General features: G+C 49.4%; 1 protein-coding gene and 1 long non-coding RNA gene across 5 annotated transcripts in view; one reads left to right on the forward strand and one right to left on the reverse strand.

The window, feature by feature from the left end:
* LOC144756284 (uncharacterized) overlaps window positions 1-22,596 on the forward strand; it is a 540,171-nt gene that overhangs the window by 89,078 nt on the left and 428,497 nt on the right. The window lies entirely within an intron of this gene.
* LOC144756283 (uncharacterized) overlaps window positions 1-22,596 on the reverse strand; it is a 362,112-nt gene that overhangs the window by 57,545 nt on the left and 281,971 nt on the right. Inside the window, exon 17 of the mRNA XM_078645944.1 lies at window positions 11,518-11,645. Coding sequence (XP_078502070.1) covers window positions 11,518-11,645 — 128 coding nt within the window. The remainder of the gene's footprint in view (window positions 1-11,517; window positions 11,646-22,596) is intronic.

Raw genomic sequence — 22,596 nt, forward strand, 5'->3', positions numbered from 1 at the left:
GTGGTAGCTTATCTACGTCTTCAGGGTGTCCAGATTTTTCCTTACCTGGACGACTGTCTCCTAAAATCACAGTCTCGCACGCAGCTGCTTCAGGACACTCGCCTTTGTCAGGAGGTGTTTCGCTCCCTCTGTCTTTCCATCAACATGGCCAAGTCCTAATTGCATCCAGCAACCTGCAAGAACTTTCTAGGGGCCACATTGAATACAACTCTTGCAAAAGCATTTGTATCTCAGGAACGGCAACAAAAGATTCTTCAATTGGTGTCTCTTCTACGGACAAAACAGTCCGTTTCAGTCCGACTATTAAAGTCATTTCTAGGGATGGCGTCATCGTGCATTGCATTGATCCCAAATTGCAGATTACGGACACGCCCCATTCAAGAGGAACTGGATGGACAGTGGCGTCAGGTCACCGGTTCCTTCAACGACATAGTCTGCGTCACCACCCGCATGAGAGCGGCCCTCAAATGGTGGGCGCGGCCATCCAATCTTTCGACAGGGTCGTCGTTCCTTTCCATCACTCCGGAACTTACTCTGACAACGGACGCCTCATTGGAAGGATGGGGTGCTCATCTTCAAGGCCTGTCCATAAAGGGCAAGTGGACTTTGCCTCAGAGAGCCTGGCACATCAACAGGCTGGAGCTGATGGCCATTTTTCTGGCACTCAAGTCCTTTCATCTCTTGATCCAAGGAGAGTCAGTCCTTATTCAGACGGACAACCCAACCAGCATGCATTATATAAACAAGCAGGGCGGAACAAAGTCTCCAATCTTGTCTCATCTGGCGCAGTCGATCTGGGACTGGGCTCTAAGTCACCACGTCACTCTCACTGCAGTCCATCTCCCAGGAATCTCCAACATCCTAGCGGATTCCCTCGCAGGTCCAGGTCATCGACCCACGAGTGGGAGTTGCATCAACAATCACTCGAGCTGATTTTTCGGAGATGGGGGCGTCCGCCGCTGGATCTCTTTGCCACACCACAGAACCGGAAATGCCCATCTTATGCAAGCTGGCATCCCCACCGAGGGTCACAGGGCAATGCCCTTTTGATAAATTGCTGCAATGTGTTTGCTTACGCTTTTTCTACAATCCCTCTGGTTCCTCGTGTATTGTGGAAGATGCGGAGACAGCCTTGCCGCATTCTTCTGATCGCCCCCAGATGGCCTCGTCAGGCATGGTTTTCAGAGCTGCTTCTTCTATCCCAGGGCGAGCCCATCCGTCTTCATCCTCGGGTGGACCTCCTCACTATGGACAAGGGTCAGATCTGCCATCCAGACCCCTCCTCTCTGAATTTGTCAGCTTGGAACCTGAGCACCTTGAATTTGCTCATCTAGCCATCCCGCCAGACTGTAGAGACAGTCTCGCTCAGGCCAGAGCTCCGTCAACTGTTAAAACCTACAAACTTAAATGGAAGAGATTCTGCCATTGGTGCGCAGCTGCTGGGGTCCATCTCATTCATTCCACGCCTGCGCAGCTCCTTCCATTCTTTTTGCGACTTGCTCAGTCTGGACTCTCGCATTCAACTTTGAGAGTTTTTCTGGCAGCAATTTCCCGCTTCCGCCAGGATGGCGTTACCTCACTCTGTTCCTCCAGGATAATACGCCAATTTTTCAAAGGATTATTCCGCAAATTCCCACCAATTCGGCGCCCTCCTCCTCCTTGGCACCTTAACATCGTGTTGTCACAACTTATGAAAGCACTATTCGTACCTATAAACAAGGCAGACTTGAAGTTTCTCACTTGGAAGGTTGCTCTTCTCCTTGCGCTGACATCTTCACGTCGCGTAAGTGATATTCATGCCTTCACTATAAATCCTCCTTTTCTGAAATTTCAACCGGACTGTGTAGTGCTTTGTACTAATCCCACCTTCCTGCCTAAGGTGCCTTCTGATTTCCACATCAACTAACCTGTTTTCTTAAAGACTTTGCTAATCCACAGTGTCCAGCGGAGCAGCGCTTGCACTCCTTGGACATTAAAAGGTGTTTGAAGTTTTACATCAGCAGAACAGCCCATTTTCGCAAAGCTGATCAACTGTTCATAGCTTATGGACGTTTCCACAAGGGCGTCCAGTTACCAAACCTACGATTGCTCGTTGGGTTTCCACGGCCATCGCTTTCTGCCATCAACAGGCAGGCAAGCCTCTACAGTCTTCAGTGAGGGCACATTCCACCAAGGCTATGTCGTCTTCAACTGCCCTGTTCGCCGGTGTGCCTCTGCATCAGATCTGCAGAGAAGCCACGTGGTCCAGCAGGCACACGTTTACGAAGCACTACTGCCTGGGTGCCATCAACGAAGCAGACACTGCAGTGTGACAGGCTGTGCTTCGCAATCTTTTTCAATAAGGTGAGCCTCTGTCTTCCCTCCTCCATTATGGTTTACCTTTTTACTGTATGACTTGCATGACTATGTATATTTGGTCTTATAAGTCTGTTCATGTGTATCATGACTTGGAAACCTTCTTTCGGCTATTACTGCTTTCTATTCTATATTCAAGCATGTGAATCTATGAAAGATACCCTAATACTGGAGAAGAACAATTGTTACTTACCTGTAAACAGGTGGTTCTCCAGTATTGGTGTCTTTCATAGATTCACATGCGACCCACCCACCTCCCCTCAGATGCTCTCTTCTCCTCATAGACTCTGTGGTCACTCTTGTGCTACGAAAATCTGAGGTACTGAGCTCTGAGGAGAAGGTTCTGGAGGGCTGCTGGCGCCTGACTGGCTACAGTTCGGACCAACATAATGACAGGAATAGGCTACAAGTTTTTTTCTCTATTCATGTATTCCTATGTGGAATTATGTCGAGGCATTTACTGCCTTTTTTCTAATGTGTATTTCATGTGTTATGTTTTACATAGACATATTATTAGTATGTTATTGCTATTTTATTTACCGTGGGACTCCCACTCCGACGACGGGGAATATTCAAGCATGTGAATCTATGAAAGACACCCTAATACTGGAGAAAGGCACAGCCGCCATATTTGAAGATAAAAGATAAACCTTGGCATGCTGCGCTGCAATAATAAGAAAAAATTGTTTTCCGAAACAACAGATAAAGGATTGAAGCAGAAGGAAACTGAACTTAGCAGGGCTCCTCTGCCAAAGACAGAAGTGACATTCTGCTGTGTAAACCACTTAGGATACAGCAACCAAGAGCGACACTGCAGTGAACCAATAGTACGCAGCAGGTGGGAGCAAAGTCCTTTATCAACTACACCAGGTCTGTGTTTACAGGTAAGTAACAATTGTTCTTCTTTTGTCATTCACGGCACAGCTTGCCTTCAAACATACTTTCACTCTCAGCGAGGCACTCATGAAATGGATGCAGCACTTTTTTTTCTGCCGAGTAATGTTGTTCACAATTGTAAGATAAGCATTCGGAGGCAGAGCACAGCACGTGCAATAGAAGGTGTGGTGGCAGACATGAATCCCCAGACTTCTTCCACCCCCGGTGCTTCTGTCCACTACAGGTGCTTGATCTGCCCTTCTCAGCACTGGGTCACGGTTGTGTCTTTTCCCAGTATGGTGTGAATAAGGATGTGCTAAGGAGGATACCAGACCGACCCCTGTGTGTGATTGTGTTTTATTTTGAGTAGGTGACCGTGCGTCCCACCACAACCTTTACCTTGAATAATTTTACACAAAAATTGTTTGAGAGGCAACACATCGTTGATCACTACATTTTGTCTGCAAAGAATTATATCTCTTACAACGCTCCTTTTATGTACATCATATAGTTCTTACCCTTATGAAACCTTGTTAGGTGCAGCGCATTGGCTGCGACTTTCTAAACAAAAACAGAATAAAGGTCAAGATTGACTTCAACAATGAAGACCCATGAGTCTTAACTCTAAGTGAAATACGTATTACTGATCGTAATTTAACAAGAGATATGTGGTGCCTCTCCAAAAATTCTTGTGTTAAACTTTTTCTTACTAGATGGTCAACGGTCAGCTGACCTTTGGAGCACTTATCACTCCATAACCAACATGTAACAGAGGGTACATACCACCCTGTGAACCAGAATTGGAGCACTTATTGCTCTACCACCAAACATGTAACAGAGGGTACATACTACCATGTGAACCAAAATTGGAGCACTTATTGCTCTACCACCAACCATGTAACAGAGGGGACATACCACCCTGTGAACCAAAATTGGAGCACCCTTTGCTCTACCACCAACCATGTAACAGAGGGGACATACCAACCTGTGAACCAAAATTGGAGCACTTATCGCTCCGCAACCTATATGTAACCGGGTACGTAACGCCCTGTAGAACATAACTAGGACACTTGGCTCCCACAACCTTAACGCAAAAGGTAAATGTAGGAAGGTAGATCCCTGACTATGGTTGCCCCCAACTTTTTGCCTGGTGTTTGGCTGGTTTTCTGACTTAGTTGACCTGGGGCCCTGCTATTCAGGACCCCAGGCCTACTGCTCTCTCTGTAAAATGGATTCCATGTACCTTAGGTACATATCTAAATTGGATACTGAGTCACCTTATCAGTCCCTGTACAGTGTACCTTAGGTGCCCAGGGCATAGGTGTACCCAGGGCCTACCAGGGGCTGCAGCATGCATTATGCCACCCCTGGCTGGCCATCCAAATCTGACACAACTGGCTGCACGACAGCTGGGGCAAGGTGGTGTACTCACCCTTTGCTTTAGATATAGTATACCTATATCTAACCCTAAAATGGACACACAGATCTCCTATCAGTCACTCCTATGGCAGGCCTTAACAATCCTGAAGGCAGAGTGCTTGGAATCGTGTGAGATGGTGCTCTGGCATGAGCTGAGCCTGTCTGCGGCTTTCGGGATCTATCCCTTAGCCGTTTCCATGATATCGCATACCATATACTCTTAAGTGCATTATAATCCTCGCGGTTAAATGCCAACTCTGGTATCGCTTTATCAAAACATGTCGAGTAAGGTGTCATACGAATTGGAATACTAACCCCTCGCCAATTCTGACGACGGGGTTAGCATTCCACCCTTCTAGAGGGACACGACATGCATGTAACCTATAACCCGGTTAAAAGTCAGACAGAGCCTTAGCATCCACAAAATGGATGCTGCCACCGAGACACAAGTCTGCCCTCCTGCTGCTGGGAGTCCTCCCAGAGCAGGAGATAAGGACAAAGGGTTTCCTGCCAGGGGCGGTGCCAGCACCGTCCCAGACAGGGTTTTGTGTATTGTAGGTAGGCAGGGCTTCAGAGGAAGGTGACTGCACGTGGCACCCCGGTGCTCACTGTGCATAGGCTGGCTCAAACCAGTTCCAGGGACACTCCAGACCCTGTGCTGGGGAAAAGCCCGCCAAGGAAGTGGGTGTAACCACCCCCCTCCTGGTCCCACCCATAGGGCAGGACTTAGTCGCGTGCCAGCCCCCTTTTCCAAGATAAAGGTAGAGACTGGCCCCCTTCCAAATCAGATCATCTTTGGAATCAAGATACCACTTTCCACGAAAGGACTTCACGATTTCTTCCTCAAGATTCTCCCTTGTGGCTAAGGAGTAGTCACCCTGCATCCGCAGGCACCATCCAAGAACACTGCGGTCTGCTGCACGTCCTTCCTCCGGAATCAGACTGCCCAGCTCGACGAGACCCGGCTTCCCTGGCACCTCTGACCTCTACCCACCTCTACAGCACAGCTGAGAACCGTGGGTGCGACGAGACCTCGAGGGACCGGCCATCGCCAAGACTGCACGACTTCTGCACAGCAAGCCCACCGAGTAATTTCTTGGTGAGTGCTTTGGGGTCCGAGAAGCCCCCACCCTGAGCAGCTCCAGCACCGAAGAGCAGCCCCCCAGCATCTCCACGATCGGCGTGGGGCCCTTCTGCTTTTTGCTGCTCACCGCGTTGTTTGGCTACTAGCCCGCTGGCTTGTGGCCTTCCGAACGACGCCCGACGACAACACTGCTGCTGGTCTGGTTGCTCCAGACTGGCCCTTGCTTCCCTCCATCGGAGAAGTACCCTGGACCCTCCTGGTCCGGCTAAGACGCCATTTTAGGTCCACCGCGTGGGCCTTGCATTTGCCAAGACTTGTTGCCCAATCCTGGGTCCAGCGACGTCGACAGCAAGAACCTTCGTGGGACAGCTCGCACCTCCATCCTGATCGCCGACAACGCCTCCTGGTCCGAGAGACTGCAGAGCCCAGCAGCGCCCACTCACCTGACTGCGGTGACTTCGCCCGGTGCCATCCTGGTGCCCACTTAATCACTGGCTAGTGATTCAAGAACTTGGTCCCCTCTGCTTTCAGGTTTCCTTCTTCCTTGATCCAGGCTTGGATCCATCGAACTTTCCTTCACTGGTCGCCTGCCAGCAACTTCTTCCTTCCAGGCTCCTGGTCCGGCACGAGGATTCCCGACGTCTTTTCAGACCTATGCAGCTGCAGCCCCTGGGCTAGGTAACTTCGGCACTTCGGTGTCCCAGCATAGCCTCACTATTCAAGGGTCAGGATCCACTGTCGTTTTCTCCCTACCAGGTCGGGTTCGCCCGTGAACACTAACTTTGTGAATTCTAGCTCCCATAGACTTTGTCCCGCATCCCGCGTGAGAGTGCACACTCTGCACCCGAGTCCCCTGGGCCTCCTAGTAGTAATCTAACGATTCCCTAGTCAAGTCCTAGCGATTCCAAAGCCTATTAGTACTGTTACTTACCTGCTAGTAATTCGCATTCCACTTTTAGAGTATATGGTTTTTCGTGCCCCTCGGGCATTTGTGTATAACGTGCTAACTTAAGTATTTTCATAAGAGTTTTGTTGTGTGCTTAGCACCCTGTCCTCATAAAGAGTACAGGGTTGTTGTGATTCTAATAAATACATTGTTTATTTTCATAACACTTGTGTGGTGTCCTTTCACTGGGTGTTCAAGGGGTAATGTGATGGTAAAACAGCTGGCTTAACACGCCCTCTAGAGTCTTAGCCTTAGACTGCTCGTATCCATGCTACTAGGATAGCTGGTCTATAAGGTTGACTTACAACCAATCATCAATAAGGGTTGTTTGGACTGATATATAGTGATCACTAGAATAGTGAGCACTGCACATCAGGCCAACTTCTCACATTGGTGGCAGCGGTGGGATTTGAGCTTGCTGTTGTTTTACCACACATGCCCTAAGAATATCTTGTGAAAGATCACATAAGTACTAAAGGTACATATAACTTAGCTTAGAATACTCTGAGTTCTACTGAACCAGCTGTTGTAGCTCCTAGGGCCTAGCACACCCTAAACTACAACTCTAGCAAGGGATCAGTAGGCAAACACATAGTGTAGGTAAGTGCACCACTTACACCTCACTAGAAAAGCATGTCTACCCAGGGAGAATCTACTGAGACTCCCCTGGTCAGTGTTGACCCTCCACAGGTCACTTCAAGATATGCAGCTCTCAGTTTCCAACAACAAAAATATTTAGCACTTACCTCTAGGGCAAAACTTCAACATAAAGTGTACACTCCTCCCTAAAAGCAAATCTCAATCCCCACCAGCACAATGATAAAACAATATTGTCGCAATAGCAAGTATGAGGCTCCGGTGAGCGATCTCCCACCGACGACGGCGTCGAGAGGGATGACTGCAATCTGTTCCCCGTCTCCCAATGGCTCTGGGTCGAAGCGGCGTCGACGTGGAGAGAGTTCGGCCCGGCGTCGGCGCTCGCCGTCGCGGCGACACCGCCGTTCGCGAAGAGGATGAGGTCGGCGTCGAGGAGGACGTCGAAGACTCACAGGCGTTCGGCGTCGAGGAGACGCTCGAAGTCTAGGCGGCGTTCGCTGTCGAGGATGAGACGGTCGACGTCGAGGAGGAGACGTTCGGCGTCGAGAGGACGACGGTCACCGTCGCGGAGGAGGCGTTTGACGCCCAGGCGAGGCTCACCGCCAAGACGACGACGCCGGTCGACGTCGAGACGGCGTTCCTTGACGTCGAGACGACGTTCTTTGACGCCAATGAAGCGCAGAAGGAGATCTCGCGCCAGAGATTCCTCTGGGTCTGCTGGGGCGCGCCGGCGACGTTCGCCGATAGGAGACACGGCCTCTCCATCGCCACCACCTAAGAAGAAGAGGGAGTCACAGGGATCTGCCGAGGTCGACTACACATCCTCCTCCATTGCCCAAGGAACCTCTGCCGCGGACTCCCACTCCGCCTCCGCTTCCACCACTGCCTCCTCCTCATTCTCAGCCTCTGCACCCTCCTTCTAAACCACCTGTGGTTCTGCCGAGGACGGCTTCACTGCCACGGTACCCGACGCCGCCTAAGGGGACTCCTCAGCCGAGGCTCCCGGTCAGGTCGCAGTCTCCTGCTCCTGTAAGACCTGTGGAGCGTCCGAAGCATAGGAGATCGCGCTCTCGCTCCGGCCGGAGGGAGAGATCACGTAGTCGTCATCGGTCGTCGACAAGATCAAGACGACGCCACAGGAGGCGCAGATCCAGATCCCACACGTGTTCTTCTAGGACCAGGGTATACTCGCCGACTTTGTCGGAGTCCCCGGGTATGAGGGTGTCGCCGGTGGACGACGTCGTCTCATTACAAGAGGTTCTACTGAGGGGTGCGGCCAAGCTGGGCATCACAGTGACGGTGCCCACACCCACTACGTCCGTGATTTTCGAGACGCTACATAAAAAGCACCTGTCTCGTCCGTTGTTACCTCTAGTACCAGGATTGGTAGAGCCCGCCAAGGGGTTGTTTCTCACTCCTGCTGTGACTAAGGCGGCTCCCTCCAGGCTCCTTAAGAAGTTCCGGGCTCCAGATTCTGACCCGGCTTTTCTCAGGATGGATCCAGCACCGGACTCAGTTATAGTGACGGCGGCTAGGAAACAGCATGCCACCACCCCGTCATCTACGGTACCTCCTGATAAGGAGAGCCGCTGGTTAGACTCGGCGGGAAGGAAGGTCTGTGGGACGGCGTCTACTGCAATGAAGGCTGCAAGTGCCGCGGCTTTGCTAGGGCGATACGATCGGGCCCTATGGGAGTCCCTCCAGCAATTTGCCCCCCAGAGGCCTCAGCATGGGCAGATTGATGCCCAGGCCCACCTTGTGCCTTCAGTCTTCTTTCTTCCAGGCCTTGGAGCCTGATCTTCATTCTCTCTCTCAGGGTCCCGGAAGAGAAGCCCTGGCAAATGTCACACTCCTCAGGGACATGAGAAGAGGGAAGGCAGATGATGCACACCTCGTGATGAGCAAATGATGAGCAACAGCCAATAAGAAGGTGATTTTACATTTTAACAGCACTGTTGCATCCAAGAAGGCATTGGTGAATGAAATGTATTTTAAGCACGCTGTGTGTGTGCAAGTTGCCACCTGCCCCCTCCCCAAAATGAACACCATGTAACCTTCCTCAAGTTGGCAAAGTGGCTCAGCAACATAACCACTTGTAGTAAACATTTTGTGGCATTTGTAAGTCAAATTTGAAATTCCGAAGAGGCCAAAATACATTTTCATCTATATATTTCAGATGTTAATTAAGTACCATTAGGTTTTTTAACAGTGACACTTGCACTCAAGGGAACACCTTTGTATGCAAAGTTATTACTACATTACCAACACCATTACCCTGCCACTGCCAGCATTATCACCACTGTTACTGCCACCAGTAGAGCATCTGAATATCTCCCACTTTAACCTCACAATTAAATACACAGCACACGCAAAGTTAGCAAAGCCAACCCTCCTTAGGAAAGATGCCTTCAAACTTTCATATTCCCTCCATCCATCTATCAGCATACCATGTAGTGATCAGTAGTAGTGGACAAGTCCTTAACTATCTGTCACTGCAGGTTCACTCATGTTTTTAAAAGTTCCGCTGCTTTATGCTTAACTCACCCTTGGCAGGTAGTTGTGGGGTGCTGTGCAGAGCAGGAGTAGTGACTCTGTGTTTGAGGTATGTGTGCCTGGGAAGGGTACAGTACAAGGATGGAGCACTGCTGTACAGTGCATGTGTGCACGGTACATGTACTAAGTGTATGTAGTGCATGAGAAGAATACATTACGAGTGATGCAGTGATGTGCAGTGTATGTGTGGATAAAGCATGTGATTGGTGTAAGTGCATTTGTGTGGTGTACAATACATAAAAGGTGAAGGGTTATGCTGCGAGCACATGGTGAGTGTGTGTGCTGGCAGTGAGTGTGTTTGTAAATAACACACCCTGATAGAAAAGCTTCAGTGCTGAACAGTGTGCTTGCTGACTGTGTGTACTGAATACATGTGTACATGTAAGGGTACAATGCAGAGCAGTTACCGTGGTGGCCCGAGTGTGCTGTGAATGTACACTGAATGAGTGTGCTTGCAATGATACATTACATGGTAAACCCTAGGTTCTACTTTGGGAAGCCAAGACCCGTCTGGTGAAGACCCGAGGAGGAGAAAATCCGCTCCGACAAATTTGTGGATCCATTTCAAGCATGGATAGGTAGTCATTCTAGTAAATAACATTCAAAGATATTTCACTGACATACCACGTATTTCCACTACACAACCTCACACCACACCACATAATTCCAGGCCACACAGTGCCACAAGAAAACTATTCAAATCCAACACATCTTTCCCTTCCACTTCTAACATCCCTGTCAACTCTCCCCACACCCCCACTGCCCCTGTCATCTCTCCCTCACACTGCTACTACCTCCTCTTATGTTGCAATCTCACAGTCCCCTCTCATCCCTCCAACTCCCTATCTCCTCTCTATAATGCCTGCTCACACATTTTAAGCACAGTTTCTTTCCCGTGCCTTTTCAATGTATCTGTCCATCAAACCGATGCTCTCTTCCTCTTCTGAGTGTGTCTTCGTCGTACTCAGGGCCTCCCTCTTCATGCTTATGTGGCCTGCTCCCCCCTTCTTTCTCTCTTTCTAATACACTCTTTCTGCTCCTCCATCTCAAGTTCAATCACCACTTCCTGCACAAACTACGTATCCCTCTCTATCTTCCTTTCTATCTATTCTCTGCAACTTTCACCCCATCGATTCACCATGCCATATAATTCCACTACACAATACACTCCACACCACATAGTTCCACAACTAACTATTACAATACATCCCACATATTTCCACTCCACACCATATACATACACTACACTTCAAACCAAATCACATTGGTAAAAGATATTGTCATTTACAGCACCAAAGCTTTAACTTTTGCAAATCCAAGACCAATTGGGTTGCAAATGCTTCTTTTATACAGTGTTTTTGAGCTAGGTTACTCTTTTCTAACCACTCCTAGTTTTTAGAGAAAGAGGCACTTACACAATCATTTACCCAAAATCAAAGAAGTGCGCTAGAGAGAATCTAGGGCTAGATCTCAGGTATCCTATTTCCAGACCCGACAACATCTCAGTTTAATGACATCCTCTAAGCCTCAAGCACCATCATTGATTCATAACAAAGAAAGTCAACTTCAGTCTTTGCACTAGAGAGCATCTGCCCCTGTGCAATAGTGGCTTGAGTCCCACAGGTGGAGGCGATCAACTTCTGGCACGTTAAGTCAGTAAATTGAATACTTTTTGGTTGTTACTTACTTGCCGTGACCTTCATGAATCGTCAGATTGTGTCCATCGCAGGAATATTCTATCCATGGGTCATCTTCCTCTTCCATTTTACCAGGTTTTGAGTGGGCCTTTGCCACCATGTGCCATTTGCCAGAAATCTACCAAACAGAAATTAATATGAAATAAGCTATAGATCCTGTATCTAATCTAGCTGGTACAGACAGAGAGCATGTGAAGCAGCAGGGATCAAGGGAGGTGCCCAGCAAGTGAGAGTCTGGCTTGAGAGAGGACAACTGGTACGATGGTTCAGAGCCTTCCCCTGCTAAAGAAAGAGCCTTAGATGTGCAGTTATGTTTGAGTTCAACTAAACTGCACAGGGAGAGACTTCCTGATCCGGAAACACCACCACTAGGACAGGACCAACCCATTGAAATGGCACATGGCTACACAACATGGCAATTATTGAACTGGATGACTCTGGGGCTGGCACAGGAATACAACACTTGCCTGCCTTGCTGCTGGCACGCCCAGTCCTGCCTTCTCTACAATCTGTATCGAACATATTTCTACAGGAAAGAATACATTTTTGGGTGGGTGGGGGCCAGCATATCATTTAGGCCTTCACATTTAGCACCTCCCAGATACAGTCTTTTTGGCTTCATATGGGTCTTCTTGCTCAGTTTGTTTCACACACTCACGGCAAGTGAATGGCATCCAGGCTCAGCTTTCATACTCGTTAGTTTGCAACCAGCTTCATGAAATGGACCAATTGTGCCTACAATGCCTGGGCTGTGCAGTTGTCACCAGACCTGGTCATTCAGGGAGAGTCATGACCACATGATGAACTCTACAAGTTTTCTACTGGGCAGAGGAAGTGTGCTTCGACTGAAAAAGAGATGTTCTATTGCATTTATGGCCTTTTTGGAAAGCACTTTTTGCTTTTTTTGGAATGTTCATACAGTAGTTACAAGCAGGTTATCGTGACAAGCCAATGATGGAGGTTATTGCCCTGATTGTATCATAGGGAAAAGTCTTGTTGGATGCAGTAGGCCTGACACGTTAAATCTAAAAAGTTACAGCAAAGGCAGTAGGATTATCCTATTCATATTGAAAAACACATGTTAAAGCCGATAGGCTTTTTTAAAAAATACGTGGATAGATATTACACTGTGTTAAAGCCTGGAGCCAGGTTTTTTTCTTACATACATTCTCAAAGATTACCACTCTAGGCAATGGTTTTGCTGCTTATGTTGGTCATCTTCTCCTGCAAATCCAATTTGCACTGAGATAATACTTGCTGTTCCATCTTTGGAGGGTGTTCTGTATTATTGTGCCAACTGTGTTTTTGCACATAGTAAGTTTTCACACACACAGCTAACTTTAAGCATGAAATTACACCTGCCCGCTTTACTTGTAGCTAGGATCTTGAATACTAAATAAATTCATACAAACAATTCATTACTGCTGATTCCATATCTTTCTCTCCGCGATTCAACTAAATAGCTAAAATGCTTCTCAAGGAACTAAGGGCCACATGTACAAAGGTAAGTGTTTGCGATTACCAAATAGTGAACTTTTGCAATTCGCTATTTGGTAATTGCAAAGACCCATGTACAAATGTGTGGTTTACACATTTTGCAATTCCAAGTGGGTCGCAAATAGACCTACCACATGATTATTATTGAGGTAGGTCTCGGTTTAGACCCATTGGGAATCACAAAAATAACAGGGAAGGTGGCCTACTGGGGTTAGCTGACCATCATATCTGGGATTGCTCTTAAAATAAAGCAATATTTTAATTTGAAATGCAGCCTGTCCCAAGGATGCTTCTGAGTTCAGGCTAGTCTCTAGAAACAGCTCCTGATGAGATCGGGAAAAATCACATATTTTACATTAGTAATCCACAACAATTGACATTAAACAAAGGTTTTCTCTGGCTATATCCATTGTAGTAGCTGCTGTAGTGAGTAGTTGTTAAACCTGCACCCTTTGCTTCTGCATCTTGGTATTTCCCTTCGTAGCAACCAGGCTAATGCAAACAGCATCCAGAGGGACTGCAATTCCCGCCTTCTCTATTATCATTCCCTCTCCATCGCACATCCTCTTTAGAGTTAGTATTATGGAACCAGTTTCTCTTGAAGAGTGAACATTTGTGCTTTTATTCTAGATAAATTGTTGCCAACCAGAATTGCAGAGTCTGTGTACCACCAAATATGTCCACTGCAACCTGTTCTCTAAAGGACTTATTTAAGGTAGATGACTGACTGGTCAAGGTTGCAGTGCGTTGGACCAGTTGACCAACATGAACAAGCCCTGTTTGTTTTGAGCTCAAGTTCTTTACAGTAACTATCTTGTGCAAACAGTTTGGTATGGCCTTCCCTCCTCTCAAGACAGTGGAAGCACACCACCAGGCTTCTCCTGCTCGTACACCATGATTAGTCACAAAGGGGCTTGCATTACAATGGAAGTGGATTGCAGGAGCATGATATTCTGCACCCACTACACCTGTTGGCAGAACATAGTCTTCTACTCTGATTATGTCCTGCAAGATGCTTCTGATGTCAGAGGTGTTGCTTGTGCCCATCCATGATACATCAAGGGGACCTAATCACCGTCCTTTACCTCTGTCTCTGTGCTTAGAAGGCTGGTCCCTGAGAATATTCCCTGTGGCTATCTGAGGTGCCCCTGTATCCAATTTGAAAGCTAATGGCCGAGATTCTGACACTTGGTCATGGCTAAAAGCATTAATCCTCTATCATTTGAGTGACATTTTAAGCCATGTGAAAAATGTCTATTTAATGCAAAATATTTTGGGATTGGACAAATGAGGTGGGGTAGTGAACAGCTAATAAGGGACTCATGGGCTGTACGTTGACCAGTCTGTGATAATATTCTCTCTGCCCCTTGTTACTTGGGTAACCTGATTGGGAAGCTGCAGGTAATAGGTGTAGCCCGCCTGGCAAACTCAATAAGATGAATGAGCTTTAAGGAGCTGCACCCTGAATCACTGTTCTTATACACACTTATATGAGAAGGCCACAATGTTCTAGGCTAGCAGCACATTCCCCTTGAGAATGCATGTATGTTCTGTTTTATAATACCCTTACGTTACTTTATCTACCTTATATCACGCCACCTCATTCCTGTGGTCTCTCCCGCCTTCTCTCTTACCCCACTCCCTTTTCCACCTCTTGGAATGTTCCTACAGTTGAGCCAGAGGCTGCTTTAGAATGTTGACAAGGCAACCTGACTGGCAGAGTTGGTAGTCACTGAGCTTGTAGTGCGACGTGTTTGAGGTTCTAGAGTGGAGGCCGTAATAAAGAGTAAGTTGAACTTCACCTACCTGTTCCAGGCGTCTTTGTAACACTGGCGACGACTGGTCTGCGTAAGGGAGCATGACGGCCCTCCTTCCCTTCTGCCTTCATCCTTAACGTCAAGTATATAATATACATTGTGGCCCACAAGGTTGAGGTACTGTTTCCCAGCGTTTTCTCCTCGCAGCGGTAGCCCAATGCTTTGTGTTCCTCACGTCAACCTTATTGCGGTGAGATTTGCCACAAGCCCTCTGCTTTCGTCACTAATTACTGCCCTGGAACTGTGTTATCCATCGTTCCTTCAGCGTGGGATTCTGTGTGTGTCGCCTGCCAGCTGACTTCTGCGCTGACAGGCACAGCTTTACCCTCACTTCAGTGAAATTTTAGCACTCCTCTGTGATCAGTTTTCCTCACTTTTGTAGTTTCGTTTGGCATCGGTTCCTGCGGCGTAGGATTGTTGATTGTGGCGCCTGCCAGCTGCCTTCCACGCTGACTGGCACAGCTCTTTGCCTTTCCACTGACAATTTTGCTTCACCGCTCCTTTGGTTACCTCTGTGTGACTCTCTTCCCTTCTCCAGAGGTTGCGGTGTCAATTCCCTTAATCCTTGGGAATTTTTAGCTTCACAATCTGCTGGGTGCACGATCGTTTCGAATGCTGCCTGTGTGACTGGAAACTGTGATTTATGGTGGGCGACGCCGCTTCGCTTTTTGACTTTAAAGAACTTGTCAGGGCGGCACCGCTTTGCCAGTTTCTGCCTTCGGAGGAGTTCCCTTAACGCGCTTTGGGGCTGTCATGACCTTCCCAGCTGCGTCAGAAATTCATAATGTGGTGACCCAGCCCCCAGCTGGCAGAATAGGTGCGGTGCAGCTTCCCGACTTGTTGACGGAAGTATTTTGTCTTAAGCAATTACTTTTCTCCTCGGCAGTGTATGGAATTTGCCTTGGTGAAAGCAATCAGCCCTCCCTGTGCGTGAGACCTGTCAAGCGCGGCAAAGCTATCGCCGCTACAGCCCTTGGTTTTTAGGGCTCGGACTCCTCCCCCTGGGGGAGGAGTTAGAGAACTAATGTTAAAGGAGAAAAAAAAGAAGAAGAGGGCCTTGGAGAGAGAAATTCCAGACATTCCTTAGCGTTTTCTGGCATCTGGTCAGTGATTCGTCTTCCCTGTGCTGTGTATGTAGTAGCCTTGAAGTGATAGGCTGTAAGTAATGTACGCGTGCCCGATGTGGCATTTTGTGTGCGAGAGCGAGCATGGCAGAGTGATTAATCTTAATTACGAGCAGTCAGAGTGCCCGTGTAATGCAAGCCAGATGATGCGAACGCGTTCACAGCGGTGAGCGCGTTCAATGTTAAATGACGAGAGGCAGCAGGCGACGCTCACAGAAGATGACTCATACATGCTCGTCCACACTGTAGTTCTTGTTTTAAGTTGCTACGGGGTGTCTTTTTTCTGCCTCTGCGTGACAGTCTGTAAGAATAATGAGCGATGGTGTGCTGACTGTTTATTTTTAGGGTCTGGGAAGGGGAGTGTGTCCGTCCGTTGTTTGAATGTGTGTAGGTTTCAGTTCAATGATCCAGAACACGGAGGAGAGAGACGTTGTCTACGTAATCAGATTTTTAAAAACTTCACTGCCCCACAGTTTCTAGAACAGGCTGTTGACTGCAAGACTGATGCACATTCCCAGACTTCCGTAATTTCTAATGAACTTTAGGCATTTTGAACTTTCTGAACCCTGTCTGATGCAGCCACTTCACTAATACATAACAGAACAGGCACAGTTTCCCTCGCTGCTGTATAACCGCCAAATGGTTCCAAGCCCATACAGTCCATGGCCTCTCTGGAAAGGTTTCCAGGTGGATGCTAGTTCGCTGAGGGAAAAAGTTGGAAGCGCCTATTAACTGAAAGACCGGCAAGGCAACAAGGAACGGCAATGGCCGTGAGTGTGACAGTGGAGGAGGGTGAGCGGCGGACATGGTATGGGCACACAAAGTGAACTAGACGGCTAGAGTGAAGTCACCTCACATGCGTGCATAGAATATATTCTTTGAGATTTAGGAACGCGTGCTGCTTGGCGAGTTGTGCTGGTGGAAGCTGTGCACAGCGCGAACAGGGCTACCCGCCCAAGGATGTGCATAGTGTAACTCGTTTCTGCACCCGTGGCAGTGCTTGCATCCAGGGTCATAGGGTCACTTTCTATGGGTCCGTCACCTGAGCAGCCCCAGATCGTTTTCAGTCCCGCTTCTTATAGCCCCTTTAACGTGATTCCCCCCTTGCTGACATATGTTTATATTTCTTACCAGGTCTAGTTTTATTATTTATTTTAATCCCAAAGCACGTGTTTGAGGCTGCACTGTTTATGGTGGTCTTGAAAAGCCTGGCAGACTCCGAGATAAAAGGGAGTGGGGGGCTGCTTCTGCAGATGGAAACAGTGATAACTCACTGAAAGAGGCCAGGGTGGGATTTGCAAAGCAGGCGCCCTGTAATAGAATTCTCCATAATCTATTATCTCAACAGGACACCCAGAGACCTATTTCAAGAGATGCTGCCTCCTTCTGCGGCCCTTTCAGTTACCCTAATGCGTTATTAACCGAGAGGAAAGTCCAAATGCACAATTGCAATTTTACACTTCTGGGGGCCACGTATTTCCATTTTTTTGTCGCAAGCACGTGCTGCTATTTACGTTCTATTTCACCTTAAAGAAAGTACTTTGTGGGGCGGCGACAGAGTATACCCCAGCGGTGGGAATGAGAGGGAATTTGGGATCGACCCCAGCACCTCATTGCCATTCCCGCACATACTTAAAACTATAGTTCCTCGAATTGATTGTTAGCAGCACTTGAAGTGTTCCCTCTGACTCAATGTTGGTCGACTTTTGAAACTGTTTAAAGAGAACAACAGAAGCTTAAAGAGAACAGCAATGGATAGGGAGGAGCTATTGTAGTAAACACAGTGGGCAGTGCAAGAGGGGCAAGGAAGCACTATTTGACTGGGTCATCTCGTTGTAGGGGGGGGGCTGCTTTAAACCGAGCATGGGGCAGGAGAATGGGACGGGGGCACACCTTAATGCCTTTGCAGGGCCATTGTAGGATCACAGCGTGCCCTCTGCCGACACGTGTTGGGCGGTGCCCTTCTCTGGGGCGTCGCATATAATCGACTGTGCAGGTACTTTGGGAGGGGGGGGCTCTCTGGTGTTAAAAGAAACGTGTTATTCTGTAAACACACCACACACGGACACCCCAGAAAAAGAACGATTCGTGTATTTCCTTCCTTTAGTGACTGCAGAGTGAGAACCATGCACTTTAATCCCCAACTGGAAAATGGTTAAAACAATTGTCGACCTATTTATATTTTGGCATTGTATCGGGCACAAACACCACCAGCCGTCAGTGCAGGCTTCCACCAGGTACACACCACCAGACGTCAGTGCACACTTTCAACAAACACACACACACACACCACCAGCCGTCAGTGCACGCTTTCACCAAGCACACACACCATCAGCCATCTGTGCACACTTTTACCAGGCACACACACACCACCAGCCGTCACAGTGCATGCTTCCACCAGGCACACACACCTCCAGCCAGCAGTGCATGCTTCCACCAGGCACACACACCACCAGCCATCAGTGCACAATTTCTACGAACACACGCACCACCAGCCATCAGTGCACACATCAATTGTTAACGCATCCACAATTAAGTATTGTAGCAGGGTGTCCAGGGCCAGCAGTGTGTGTGTGCAGGGTGAGCAGAGTGTGAGTATGCAGAGTGAGCAGAGTGTGAGTATGCAGGGTGAGCAGAGTGTGAGTATGCAGGGTGAGCAGAGTGTGAGTATGCAGGGTGAGCAGTGTGTGAGTATGCAGGGTGATCAGTATGCGAGTATACAGGGTGATCAGTATGTGGGTGTCCAGGGCCAGCAGTGTGTGAGTGTGCAGGGCGAGCAGAGTGTGAGTGTGCAGGGTGAGCAGAGTGCGAGTATGCAGGGTGAGCAGAGTGCGAGTATGCAGGGTGAGCAGAGTGCGAGTATGCAGGGTGAGCAGAGTGCGAGTATGCAGGGTGAGCAGAGTGCGAGTATGCAGGGTGAGCAGAGTGCGAGTATGCAGGGTGAGCAGAGTGCGAGTATGCAGGGTGAGCAGAGTGCGAGTATGCAGGGTGAGCAGAGTGCGAGTATGCAGGGTGAGCAGAGTGCGAGTATGCAGGGTGAGCAGAGTGTGAGTATGCAGGGTGAGCAGAGTGTGAGTATGCAGGGTGAGCAGAGTGTGAGTATGCAGGGTGAGCAGAGTGTGAGTATGCAGGGTGATCAGTATGTAAGTATGCAGGGTGATCAGTATGTGGGTGTCCAGGGCCAGGAGTGTGAGTGTGCAGGGTCAGCAGTGTGTGAGCATGCAGGGTGAGCAGTACGTTGGTGTCCAGGGCCGGCAGTGTGTCAGTGTGCAGGGTCAGCAGTGTGTGAGTATGCAGGGTGAGCAGTGTTTGAGTATGCAGGGTGATCAGTATACGAGTATACAGGGTGATCAGTATACGGGTGTCCAGGGCCAGCAGTGTGTCAGTGTGCAGGGTCAGCAGTGTGTGAGTATGCAGGGTGAGCAGAGTGCGAGTATGCAGGGTGAGCAGAGTGCGAGTATGCAGGGTGAGCAGAGTGCGAGTATGCAGGGTGAGCAGAGTGCGAGTATGCAGGGTGAGCAGAGTGCGAGTATGCAGGGTGAGCAGAGTGCGAGTATGCAGGGTGAGCAGAGTGCGAGTATGCAGGGTGAGCAGAGTGCGAGTATGCAGGGTGAGCAGAGTGCGAGTATGCAGGGTGAGCAGAGTGCGAGTATGCAGGGTGAGCAGAGTGCGAGTATGCAGGGTGAGCAGAGTGTGAGTATGCAGGGTGAGCAGAGTGTGAGTATGCAGGGTGAGCAGATGGTGAGTATGCAGGGTGAGCAGAGTGTGAGTATGCAGGGTGTTCAGTATGTAAGTATGCAGGGTGATCAGTATGTGGGTGTCCAGGGCCAGGAGTGTGTGTGTGTGCAGGGTCAGCAGTGTGTGAGCATGCAGGGTGAGCAGTACGTTGGTGTCCAGGGCCAGCAGTGTGTCAGTGTGCAGGGTCAGCAGTGTGTGAGTATGCAGGGTGAGCAGAGTGTGAGTATGCAGGGTGAGCAGAGTGTGAGTATGCAGGGTGAGCAGTGTGTGAGTATGCAGGGTGATCAGTATGCGAGTATACAGGGTGATCAGTATGTGGGTGTCCAGGGCCAGCAGTGTGTGAGTGTGCAGGGCGAGCAGAGTGTGAGTGTGCAGGGTGAGCAGAGTGCGAGTATGCAGGGTGAGCAGAGTGCGAGTATGCAGGGTGAGCAGAGTGCGAGTATGCAGGGTGAGCAGAGTGCGAGTATGCAGGGTGAGCAGAGTGCGAGTATGCAGGGTGAGCAGAGTGCGAGTATGCAGGGTGAGCAGAGTGTGAGTATGCAGGGTGAGCAGAGTGTGAGTATGCAGGGTGAGCAGAGTGTGAGTATGCAGGGTGAGCAGAGTGTGAGTATGCAGGGTGATCAGTATGTAAGTATGCAGGGTGATCAGTATGTGGGTGTCCAGGGCCAGGAGTGTGAGTGTGCAGGGTCAGCAGTGTGTGAGCATGCAGGGTGAGCAGTACGTTGGTGTCCAGGGCCGGCAGTGTGTCAGTGTGCAGGGTCAGCAGTGTGTGAGTATGCAGGGTGAGCAGTGTTTGAGTATGCAGGGTGATCAGTATACGAGTATACAGGGTGATCAGTATACGGGTGTCCAGGGCCAGCAGTGTGTCAGTGTGCAGGGTCAGCAGTGTGTGAGTATGCAGGGTGAGCAGAGTGCGAGTATGCAGGGTGAGCAGAGTGCGAGTATGCAGGGTGAGCAGAGTGCGAGTATGCAGGGTGAGCAGAGTGCGAGTATGCAGGGTGAGCAGAGTGCGAGTATGCAGGGTGAGCAGAGTGCGAGTATGCAGGGTGAGCAGAGTGCGAGTATGCAGGGTGAGCAGAGTGCGAGTATGCAGGGTGAGCAGAGTGCGAGTATGCAGGGTGAGCAGAGTGCGAGTATGCAGGGTGAGCAGAGTGCGAGTATGCAGGGTGAGCAGAGTGTGAGTATGCAGGGTGAGCAGAGTGTGAGTATGCAGGGTGAGCAGAGTGTGAGTATGCAGGGTGTTCAGTATGTAAGTATGCAGGGTGATCAGTATGTGGGTGTCCAGGGCCAGGAGTGTGTGTGTGTGCAGGGTCAGCAGTGTGTGAGCATGCAGGGTGAGCAGTACGTTGGTGTCCAGGGCCAGCAGTGTGTCAGTGTGCAGGGTCAGCAGTGTGTGAGTATGCAGGGTGAGCAGTACGTTGGTGTCCAGCGCCAGCAGTGTGTGAGTGTGCAGGGTGAGCAGTGTGTGACTTTGCAGGGTGAGCAGTGTGTGAGCGTGCAGGGTGAGCAGTATGCAGGGTTAACAGTGTGTGAGTGTGTAGGGTGAGCAGTGTGTGAGTGTGTAGGGTGAGCAGTGTGTGCGTGTGTAGGTTAAGCAGTGTGTGACTGTGCAGGGTGAGCAGTGTTTGAGTATGCAGGGTAATCACTATGTGAGTATGCAGGGTAATCAGCTTTTCACCAAGCTCACACACACCACCAGCCGTCACTGCAAGCTTTCACCAGGCGCACACACACACCATGTCGGGATTGGAAGCAGCGCAAGAACACGCAAGCGCCACTAACCTGATACAGATGCCCGCAGAGACGATAGATGATAGTCCTCCCCACTCCGTACTGCACAAAACCCACCAATGGAATAACTCCACTATCTGAATATGTACAGAAGGGGGCAGGGAGGTGGTTTAGTAGTAGGGGTCTGGCACTTCTGGTATCGTCTGGATGATAACCCACGAGGACACTGGTACTAGAACTCTGCAGACAGAGGAGAGGACAGAGAACAATATCAATATCACTTCTGTTGCTGGCTGCACTAATACTCCCCCCCTTGATTCTGCAACTCACCAGCTTCTCTCCCCCTATAAACAAAACAGGAATCCATAAAGTTACTCTGCACGTTTGCAGATAGGCGGCCAGAAGGTCAGAGAAGTTAACTTCACTTCTCGTTTTGCACACACTCCTATGGTGTAGGCGAAAGATATGAGGGCTTGTAACATTCGGCGTTATTTGACACGCTTCTTGTTTACCATAATGCTCCTTATGTACAGTCTTAGCCCTATGAATAGAAAGCGTCGATAGACGCTGACAGTACTCTGTGACCCCAACAGTATAGAAACAAAAATGCTTAGCAAGTCATACAATCGTAGGAGGCGAGCCCGCTCTCCTTCAGTATACTTGCGGGGCAAAAACACGGTTTGCACGTTGCTTTCTCTGGAACACTGACCGCGCTGGCTCTTCGTCGGCGCTGGCTTCAAGCAGGAACACTGACCGCGCTGGCTCTTCGTCGGCGCTGGCTTCAAGCAGGAACACTGACCGCGCTGGCTCTTCGTCGGCGCTGGCTTTAAGCAGGAACACTGACCGCGCTGGCTCTTCGTCGGCGCTGGCTTCAAGCAGGAACACTGACCGCGCTGGCTCTTCGTCGGCGCTGGCTTTAAGCAGGAACACTGACCGCGCTGGCTCTTCGTCGGCGCTGGCTTCAGGCATAGAACTCCGGTGAAACAAGGTATCTGCTATGGTGGGAATACGGATCTAGATTGACAAGCCCCGTTATGTTCAGGAGGTGGTGCTTATATAAGGTCCTCCCATTGATTCAACCCCCAGCGCCGGATGGCCTTCTGGGACTTGTAGTTTTTCCCTACGGGGCGTTTCACATGGTAATTGGTGCATGCAGCCGTGT

The sequence above is a fragment of the Lissotriton helveticus genome, chromosome 5_1 (assembly GCF_964261635.1).
Source record: "Lissotriton helveticus chromosome 5_1, aLisHel1.1, whole genome shotgun sequence".
NCBI classification, from domain to species: Eukaryota; Metazoa; Chordata; class Amphibia; order Caudata; family Salamandridae; genus Lissotriton; species Lissotriton helveticus.